This window comes from Hypomesus transpacificus, chromosome 26 (assembly GCF_021917145.1).
Source record: "Hypomesus transpacificus isolate Combined female chromosome 26, fHypTra1, whole genome shotgun sequence".
NCBI classification, from domain to species: domain Eukaryota; kingdom Metazoa; phylum Chordata; class Actinopteri; order Osmeriformes; family Osmeridae; genus Hypomesus; species Hypomesus transpacificus.
Genome location: NC_061085.1, coordinates 3,092,985 through 3,103,901, shown reverse-complemented (window position 1 = coordinate 3,103,901; position 10,917 = coordinate 3,092,985). Strand labels below are relative to the sequence as shown.

The 10,917-nt window shown below is 40.5% G+C and overlaps 1 protein-coding gene across 1 annotated transcript; it reads left to right on the top strand.

The window, feature by feature from the left end:
* The first annotated feature begins 39 nt into the window (after window positions 1-39).
* dmap1 (DNA methyltransferase 1 associated protein 1) lies at window positions 40-8,820 on the top strand. Its single transcript, XM_047049900.1, has 11 exons — window positions 40-153; window positions 715-822; window positions 1,068-1,159; window positions 1,376-1,571; window positions 1,713-1,871; window positions 2,012-2,179; window positions 3,385-3,570; window positions 3,813-3,884; window positions 4,523-4,595; window positions 6,885-7,192; window positions 7,914-8,820. Exons 2-11 carry the CDS (start codon window positions 724-726, stop codon window positions 7,971-7,973), a joined length of 1,413 nt encoding a protein of 470 aa, XP_046905856.1. The 5' UTR covers window positions 40-153; window positions 715-723; the 3' UTR covers window positions 7,974-8,820.
* The last annotated feature ends 2,097 nt before the right edge of the window (window positions 8,821-10,917 follow it).

Below are 10,917 nucleotides of genomic sequence, written 5' to 3'. Positions count from 1 at the left end.
CGCAATCAAACCAGTATGAATCAAACTCAAAGAAATCATAGAAGAAGAATATGTTCCACACAGGAAGTAGCATTAGACATTGTCTGGTAGCATTAACTAGCTAGCCAGACAAGTTATTCAATCAACGAACGTAAACCGGAGAGCCCCACCAATGTAAGTTTAGAATCGATGTTACTTTAAAATAGTTGCTAGGATTAGCTTGCAAGACAAATCCTAAGCATAGCTCTACCAACATAGCTGCTAAGAGCTCCTAGCAAGCTACATAAGCAACGACTATGAATGTCAGGTTAGTAAGCTAGCTAGTGTTAGCTAGTTAGTAGTACAGTCATCAGATCTAGTAATAGTTTACTACAAATCTCAAATGCATAATCACTACTTGATATGCATGCTAGCTAGCTAAACGGTAACTGGGTGTTAGGTTAGTACATTTAGTTTTTAAAAAATCCAGTCCAGACATCATAATATAGATGGGCATAGTCTTTATACCTGGATAGCAAATTGCAAAGCTAGTCCTGCTCGATCAGTGGTGCCATTAGTTAAGGAGCACAAGTGTACTAGTTTGTAGCTCGCGAGATTTTGGGTGTAAGTCTAGAGAGCTTAAGTTAGCAGAGGTTAACATCTATATGAGGCAAACTTTTTTTTCTATACGACTGTCCTTTTACCAATCAAGTCAATTACACGGTTGCCTTGTAAAGGTTTGTGTTTACCTTACAGTGCATCAATATGGCCACTGGTGCCGATGTAAGAGATATTTTGGAGTTGGCCGGTGGAGACAATGATGCTGGTCCCATCAGTAAGAAGGATTTCATCAATTCTGATAAGGTAATGGGCTTTATTCCTACGTATTCTGTCAGGTTGTCTTCTTTACAAGCTAATGTGAATTATACTGTAGAGTCTACGGTCTACATTGTAGTAGACCATATATTTTTTTACAGTTTTTCGACAAGCTCATTGATTTATTCCATTCAGTGTCTTTGTTTGAAAAAAGCAAGTAATATCTACTATGTTATACATGGACAGCTAAGTTTAATCTATTTTATTGATTTATCCTTTTAATTCCATCACAGAAAAAGGCCAAGAAGACAACAGAAACGTTGACCTTCAAGAGACCAGAGGGGATGCACAGAGAAGTCTATGCTCTGCTCTACTCTGATAAGAAGTATGACTGTTAGCTGAACTGACTTCTGTCTAGCATCCTATGTCATAAAAAAAAATAGACCAATGTGGATTTGGAATGTATACCGATTAGGATGAATGGAATATGATCTTGCATTTATAAGTAGGTGTAAAGTGTGCTTGAGCTCTGTTTCACGTTAATGACCACATCAGAGCCTACAGGCAGTATACATACTGATGCCAGGTCATCTCTTCGTAGAGATGCTCCCCCTTTACTTCCCAGTGACACTACCCAAGGCTACAGGACAGTCAAGGCTAAGCTTGGCTGTAAAAGGGTTCGGCCCTGGAAATGGATGCCCTTCACCAATCCTGCCCGCAAAGATGGAGCCATATTTCACCACTGGAGACGCTTGACAGAAGAGGGCAAGGACTACCCTTTTGCCCGTTTCAACAAGGTAAGGGTTTCTCCATTCTTTTCCTCTCTTTTTTTTGTTGTTGTGTTTTTTCTCTTGCTCTCACTTGTCTTGTAGGTGGGTGATAGGGGCGCTATCATCTTTTACACACCCTCCATCTTTCTCTCCCATCTCTGTTGATAGGCAGTGCAGGTTCCAGTGTACTCAGAGCAGGAATATCAAATGTACCTCCATGACGACGGCTGGACCAAAGCAGAGACGGACCACCTGTTTGACCTGTGCAAGCGTTTTGACCTGCGCTTCACTGTGGTTCACGACCGCTATGACCACCAGCAGTACAGAGTAATGTGGCTCCTTGTGACAATGACACAAACGCACCTCGTGTTCGTGGTGAAATCAGATGGATCGAGTGTCACTGGACGTGTTGGTGTGCCTGCTGTACAGCCCATAGTTTGATTGTCTTACTGTACTTTTGCTTTTAGAAACGTTCCGTTGAGGATCTGAAAGAACGATATTATAACATATGCGGCAAGCTGACCAAGGTCCGCGCGGCCACAGGCACGGAGCCTAAGATCTACATATTCGATGCCGGCCACGAGAGGCGCAGGAAAGAACAGCTGGAGAAACTGTTCAACCGTACCCCTGAACAGGTCAGTCAACTCAAATATGAGACTTGATGTTGTCCGTCACCACATCTATCAACACAATATATTACATTTAGCCCAGGGTCATATAAATGCAGATTTAGAGATTTGTGGCTGAAAGATGACCCCTTCAAAAAGTACTGGATTATGTATAATTTCAAGAAGCACACTTTTTTATTATATTTTTTAAACATGCATTGGTTTCATTCATATTAATTTAACATCTGAGCAGGAAAGGTGCCATTTTGTGACCGTCATAGAAATAGAAGCATACTTTTGTAAGTGTGTATACAATTAATAAATATATATACATACACTATTGCCAAGAGTATGTGGACACTACAAATTATTGAGGTCAGGTGTTTCAGCCACACTTATTGCTCATAGGTGCATAAAATCCAGCACATAGCTATTGAAAATATGTAGATGAACATTGGAAGTACAGTGGGTCATACTGAAAAACTTGTGAATTTAAACATGGCACTGCCACAAGTCGGTTAGGTTTAGTGAACTACTGCCCTGGGCAACTATAAGTGCTATAATAGTGAAGTTGAAGCGTTGAGTACTAAGAATATCCCAGCCATGAAGTGTTGGACTGTGCTAACTCACAGAGCACGGTCTTTGAGTGCTGAAGCAGATTAACCCTGCCTGTCATCTGTTGCATCAATCACCACAGAGTTCCAAACTGCATCCGTAATTAGCGCAAAACTGCACATCTAGAACTTTATAAATATGTTTCCATGGTCGAGCAGTACGCAAGCTTCATCAACATGGGCTATGCCAAATGTTGTCTGGAGTGGTGTAAATGTGTTGTTTGCAATGATTAATCCCATTTCATTATCTGGCAGTCTGATGGATGAAACTGGGACTACTGTGAAGTTTGGTCAAAGAGGGACAGTGGTCTGGGGCTGTTTCTCAGGATCTGTGCCCGGACCTTTAGTTCCATTGAAGGGTACTCATAAGGCTACACATTTGGGATGTATTGGAACAGCGATTGTGCAACAAACTGATATAGGGTCAGGTATGCACATACTTTTGGGCATATAGTGTATATAGAAGGTATTTCACTATGGGAAAAAGACAACAAACTATACTTCTGTAGCAAAAATGCTACAAATGAATGTCCGTGAAAGCAATTGAAATGAAATTGAACAAGGTTTTGCTTTAGCCTCATATTTAACTAACATGTACTTCCCCTGTTTGCTCTGCAGGTGGCAGAAGAGGAGTACTTGATCCAGGAGTTGCGGAAGATTGAGACAAGGAAGAAGGAACGGGAGAAGAAGGCGCAGGACCTCCAGAAGCTCATCACGGCAGCAGACACCACCACAGAGATGAGACGTGCCGAGCGCAAGGCCACCAAGAAGAAGCTCCCACAGAAACGAGAGACTGAGAAACCGGTATGACACACTTGCTACACACACATCTGTCAGTGTGTTATATCATTGACATATCCTTTTAGTTTTATAGCTCCTTAGGGCACCAGTATCACATCATGTCAGCATGTATGTCTGGTCCTTGTGTTCAGGATTTCTCAAGCTTCTGAAACAAGCTTTGCCATTGTGCCAGCCTGTCTTCATGAGACTGGTGCACTGTTAAGTTCGTCAGCCATCCTCTCTCAACTCTCCCTGTCTCTTCACAGGCTGTCCCTGAAACGGCAGGCATCAAATTCCCAGACTTCAAATCAGCAGGAGTCACACTGCGCAGCCAGAGGGTAAGCGCTGGCCGTGGGAAGATGAATTCACACATCGGCCGTCTGTTTATCAATCCATCAAACTATGTATCGAACTGTCACATAAATCCCTTCATCACATCCTTTTTCGCTAAAGGAACTTCTGTTCAAAAGAACCTTAGTGTGGGTTGCTCAAAAGTTTGCTTGCCACGCTATCCCAGAAGCACTATTTCCCTCTCTAAGACCAATATAAAGCACCCCAATTGATACTAGGAATTTAAACCCTTGCCTAAAATGTGTTTTCTGCAAGGTTCCAGAAATCTATTTACTTGCCATCATATCTTTTGATGTATGCAGAAAGTGGCTGGAGCATGTTTGCCTTAGCACTCATTATGGGCATCATGATTTATGCTGTTAGGAGTCAGCTAATGTCTATAAGACGATATGAGAGGAAGCAGATTTATCTCTAAGACTGATGACGAGCTGTTGCTCTCCATGGAATAAGCATTAGCACTAAAGGAGCAGAGAATCCTAAATAATTTGTCAGATAGACTCCAGTGAATAAATACATTTTGATCTGCCTTGCTGAAGTGCATTTCATACGAATTAACTGGCAGAGGTGAGAACATTCATAGCAATATCCCTGACACCTAACTTGTGGTGTTCGTGTGTGTGTTCAGATGAAGTTGCCCAGCTCAGTAGGCCAGAAGAAGATCAAGGCCATTGAGCAAATCCTTACAGAGCAAGGCGTCGGTAAGTATACAATACGATCACACAATCAAGACTGTACATAAAAAATTACAGATATGGTATATAGTTTTCAGTTCTTTATAGTCAGGCAGATACATTTCATAGCTCTCATATTCATGTCCAGTATATAGGCTCAATAATTGTTCAGTTGTGATTGTCATTTTGCACATGTTTGCCTTTGCGCTGCCGACCTGAGTACTTTGGTGTGTTTCAATAATGAGCTTGAAAGTTTAAAGACATGCAATCTTACTTGAATTGACAGCATGAAGTGATACAATATACTTTAAGACCATTAATCTGGTAGCCAAAGGTGGAAACTGGTATTTTGGGGAATTCATTGGAATTTACAATGTGGGCTTATGCACAAACTGTATTTATCATGACATACAGACATGCGCGTATTGATAGTTTGGTTGAACAGGCATTTTTAATGTATGGAAATGTATTATTAGTAGAGCTGTCAAACGATTAAAATATTTAGTTGCGATTAATCGCATTTATGTCATAGTTAACTCGCGATTAATCTCAATTAATCGCACATTTGTATCTATTTTAAATGTCCCTTGATTTCTTTTATATCCATTCTTTTTTCAAATTGTAATGCTCTTATCGACATGGAAAAGTGGTTCGGATTGCTTCCTTCAAATGTTTTTTTTTTTTTATTGAAAACAACATTGCAATCGCCTGGCTTTGACGAGCAGGCGGAGAATTCGCATCAGCTGTGTGCTTGGCTGAAATATAATCAAAATTATATTTTCGACTCCACGACGTGCTGCGATGATAGCTCATTCCCTCCGGCTCAGTTCACAACGACAGAACACACTGATCACTTTGGTCTTGTCAATGGAACCATTTGGCAACCTTTTAAAAGTAAACTTTCCATTCAGAATCTTATTGGCATCCATTTCGGCGTCTGGTGCTGGCAATCAACTCAAAACATAACGTTAGCCTACTACTAGGGATGGGCATTCGACTAAATTGTCTTAATCGATCGTCGGGAGAATTAACGATCGATTTTCGATTATTCATTAAAAAATGTATATTAAAATTCACTATTTATAGGCTATATTAAAATGCAGTGAAAATAGAAAACAGCGTGTTTCCGCATTTAGATCTGTAGCTATTAAGAAAAACAACTATTTCTGTAACTCCTAGAAGCCGCTAGAAGCCTGCGCTCAAACAACTGACCCTCGTTTTTTTCCGGCTAATTTAAGGCTTTTTTAAGGCTAACAAAGCTTCATAAAAACCATCGCCGTCAACAATAGCCTACTTAAGGGTAGCATATCCATCTCGATGGACTTGCAGATCCGTTGGGTAATTTTCTCTGCTCCTTGTGCATCGCAGCTCCTCCGTGCTAGCACTGAGAGCAGGATGCACCCCCACTAACCAGGGTCGGATTTACGTTCTTCAAGTGGTACATCATTTGAGTCGTGGAGGAGTTGTATTTATACTCAGCTTTGCAGTGTTGGCAGTGAACAAAGTAATTTTTTAGTCAATATGGTCTCACGCTACACTTCGCCGTGACCTCTTCATGTTTACTTTTGAAATACATGGAAACTCGCCGGTAACTGAGTAGGCATGTGGCGTTTTGGTAAAATGTTTACTTGCTGCCACATAGCGAAATCCATTGCATTCCTTCAAGACTCACACTACGCAACAGAACACGCATTAGTTTTATCGATGAACAAATAATGTCATCGACTAAATTCTTAATGATCGATAATCGATCGTCGATTAATTATGCCCATCCCTACCTACTACCAGAGAATGTCTAATATCCGTAAACGGGCTCTGCTACGACTGTTTAGCCGGCTAGCAAGCCCAAACAAGTGGGTGTGGCGTGCCTGTTTTGTTTCCGGTCTAGCTAGATCCGGTGTGGTATTGTAGGTTTTCTAACGTCAGTGGTTGTTGCAACAGAATGTGAAAAAAACGTACAAAGTTTGCTAGGTCAAAAAGAGTGTTAATCGCGCGATAAAAAAATTGACGCCGTTAATTTGGGTTTGCGTTAACGCCGTTAATAACGCGTTAAACTGACAGCACTAATTATTAGTAAAACCAATATTCAGCCTGTTATCTAATTAAAGACATTAAATAATTATAATAATTGTATTACACTTCTGTTACGTAACTTTGGCGATATGTTTTTTACAAAACTGCTTTCAGCAACCTTTAGCTATATATATTTTTTTTACTCTGAATCGCCCACTCCTTTGTAACCTTATAAATAACTGAAACATGGGTATCATCATTCTCTCGCCATGCCCCTGTGTTCATGTGTGGGTGCTGTTACAGACCTGAACCCCATGCCCACGGAGGAAATTGTCCAGATGTTCAACGAGCTGCGCAGTGACCTTGTGCTGGTGTACGAGCTCAAGCAGGCCCACAGCAACTGCGAGTACGAGCAGCAGATGCTGCGGCACCGCTACCAGGCCCTCCTGAAGGCCGGAGGCCCCTCTGGGCCCCTGGGGGAGACCACCACCACCAGCAGCAGCAGCACCCCCGGACCAGAGACTCAGGCCTGGCCCGGCCCGGACCACATCAAAACCGAGGCCAAGGAACAGATCATAGACGTGGTGGGGGCTCCACTCACCCCCAACTCTGTAAGTCACTATCAAATCTCCAAAGTAGGGATGTGCATGATTAATCATTAAGACCATTAAGAATTTAACGAATGAGAATTTAAGAATTTTATGACGTTGCGACTTTACGACTGCGGAGCTATCCGCTCTCTGGAACTCAAACGAACTTCCGGTCTCTGTCCACTTGAGAGGATGACAAACTGGAACCGTGAAAGGACACCAATTACCCACTTAGTCTTGCCAACCAAATAATCAACATCGCGAGTACAGCAAAGCACTTTCGGTCCGGCTCAGTCAGGTAGTGACAAACAGGGTAGTGGATAGTATAGTATCTAACTTAATACAGTAGCACTACTACTAGTAGCTAGCGAACTCTGGCTGCTCTTTTAAATTGATTGTGCTTTGTGAATCAATGTTTCTTGTAATTAATGTGCCCCTATTAATGTTTCAAGACTTAAACTGCATGCCATTTGAATTTTAGTCCTAATGATGAATTGATTATTGATTGTTAACGTGTTCATCTATCAGTTAAGGAAAATACACGAAATGTGCAACTCTACTCCTAAGTCAGCATGTATTCTAGTTCTCTGCTCTTGATAGTCTTGGCGGCCTTATTGATGTCCATGTGAGAAATTGGAATAATGAGTGATTGTTGGTCATTTATATCCCTGTGCCTGTAGAAGAGCATGCTTATGGTATAACTCTTTTGATTTACCTCACTCTGTACATCTTGTCTTTTCAGCGCAAACGCAGGGAATCTGCCTCTAGCTCCTCTTCCATTAAGAAGGTGAAGAAGCCTTAGTGAGGAGGCGAAGTGGGTGGCATTAACTGTACATGGAATGGACATACTGCCGAGAACTAAGGAAGTCACTTTTGATGGAGTAGCCCACTGAGCAGAAGTCTGAAAATAGGGACAGGTGGAGTGGGAGGCACCTGCTCAGACTGTCACCTTGTGCACACAAACTGACTGGTGCCCTCAGGGCCAGAAAGGCCTCCCTCTCAGAACCCAGGGCAAGCCCTGTCCCCTTTAGCCTGCTCCTACACCCATCCACCCCAAGTTTTCTCCTACACTGCAGTGACTGGCTGACTATTCCTTTTCATTGCTCATTTCCCCTCCCTATACGGAGTGCATTTAGGCACCCAGTTAATATGCTGGCATTGTTATAGTTTTGTGTAATTGTGATGGTTTGTTCCATCATTGTGCGTTTATGTAAATTATACATTTGTCCACTGTAGTATGGCTTTCCCCTCATTCACAAAAAATCTCTTATCCCTCTTTGTGGGAGATGGGTGAATAGATGGGATGGCTTTGCCTTAGTGCCTCTGCCTACTGCTCATAGAATGTCAGGCTGAGTGGAGATATTGTGCACTAAATTGGTCACAGTGGCTCATTGTGAGATATTTGGAGATACCTTTCTCATTTTTTTTTTATTTTTTTTTCAATAAAAAAAATATTGTTTTTTGAGTCTTGCGTATATTGGGTTCTTGTTCCTGTTGGCTTAAGTCTTAACGTTCAAGATTAACATTTAATTTAGGGTTGATATAGAATTAAGATGGAAGATATTGTTCTGAATTTAGTTGTTTAAAATGACTTTTTAGATTTTGATAAGATGAATCGGATAAAAAACTAAACTAAGCATTAATTTCTGAACTTTCATTCAAAAACAGAACTGACAGTGCAAATTCACAGTGAAAATTATCTTCAGAATGTGCACAAACAGGCACACAATTTTGAAAAAGTTGTTAATATTAGCATGGATTTAATGCTATTTTCTGAAACACATGGCGGAGGCAGAGAAATCAGTACGACCTAAGTCATCCAAGGGGTGGGAGCATTTCATACTAAATACATGTGTGTTAATTGACCGAGGAGAAGTTAGTTTCATATTCGACACACGTCTCACATTCGGAAGATTCTACTTTGCAGCGTTGTGTTAGGGGACCGGGTGAAAACTACCGATACCATTTTGAAAAATTGACTTTTATAATATTTGTATTAATATAAAACCTCAAACAGACACCAGAGTATCTTAACAATGTCTGGTATACTTCCAAAGCCTTAAGTTTTTCATGAAGTTTCAAATAAAATGATAGAAAATCACAAATCTTTGAAAAAAGCTTCTTCGCAAATCTTGATTTCTTTTCAAAATGATGTCAAAAAATCTTAAATATACACCAGATTATTGTAATAAAGTCTGGCCTACTTCCACAACCTTTCAATTTCAGTAACATTTTAAACAAAACTAAAATAAATTGCTCATCTTGGAAAATAGCATTAAATCCACGCTAATATTAAAATTAGCTAATTTTCAAAATTGTGTGCCTGTTTGTGCACATTCTGAATATTTTTTGCACTGTGAATTTGCACTGTCAGTTCTGTTTTTGAATAAAAGTTTGGAAATTAATGCTTTATTTAGTTTTGTATCCGATTAATCGAAAAAAGAATCGACAGATTAATCGATTATTAAAATAATTGTTAGTTGCAGCCCTAATTATATGGTAATTTCTAGTTTGCATTGGTCATGAAGTCAGACATGTGTTTTTATTTAGAATTGTGCTAATTGCATGTCAATTATCTGTCAGTCCAGTTAAATATGAATTTGTGTACAAACTATGTGAATTTCGTGTATTATTATTGTTAATTATGAGTGAATCATATTCTAACCCAGGCTGTCTTATCCTGTATAATCTTTTGTACGTAAGTGCAAGTGTGTGCTTATTCTGACAAACAGCGTTAAGATGCCCAATCTCAGTTGTCTCTGCAGTAGTTTGGTCCCATACTAAATCTAGTCTGAAGTCCTATACAAGCTAAAGGACAGCATTCCCTAAGATCAGACACTTGGACAGAGCCGCTTGTCCCAGTTCTACCAACTTCATTGCAAGCTTTTTTAGGCATTGCCTATGTTACCATGCAAACTCATGCACCCTCACTTTTGGGAAGAGATGCATGTGTGTAAGGGAGGGAGTGAGAGAAGCTGAGTAAACATGAGTAAAATGGATTCCTGGTGTCTATATTTCATGTTCAAAATTGGCTCGTAAATCCACTGGTTTGATCTATGGAACCCGTCGTCGGTAGAAAAAAAACCTCCATAAATGTGTAATTTCTCCCTTGACAGAGCACAGACGAGAGGCTATTTTTCTTGTTCCTCCTCCATTTCCCTCTGTCTCTCTTTTCATACCCGCTCATTCAGTGAACTGGATGGCTGTGTTGGGTTAATACTCCCCTGTCCACCTCTTTTTCAATCCATGCTCCATGTTCCATTAGTATGTCCTATATTATCGCTGTTCATCTGTTTATCAAGACTGGTGCTGTGAATGTAGCTGGCTCAGATATCTCCCGGTCTGTTTCTCTCTCAAAACCATAATACTATAAGGTCTCTTCAGGTTTAACCTTTAAGGTACTTACAAAGCTAATGAGAAGGATCCTAACTGCTGTTTTGTGAATGATGAAGACTCACATCAGCATCTATCTGTGTGTGTCAGGGGATTCTACAAAAATCACCAGGCAGAGCACCAAGAGAGAGTTTCAGACAATTTGGCTGCTATATGGTGATGAGATCAAACCGTGGGACCGGTTTTCATCTATCCCAAGAGGTGTGTTTGCTTGTTTACATGAGCATGAGTCCATGTGAAAGTGGTGGTTTTACTTGCATACACAACGTAAAAGTCTTATAAACGTAACAGGATTAATTTGGAATTTGTAGATGCAAAACAATTGCACCACTGGCAGTAGCTAACTTTGTTAA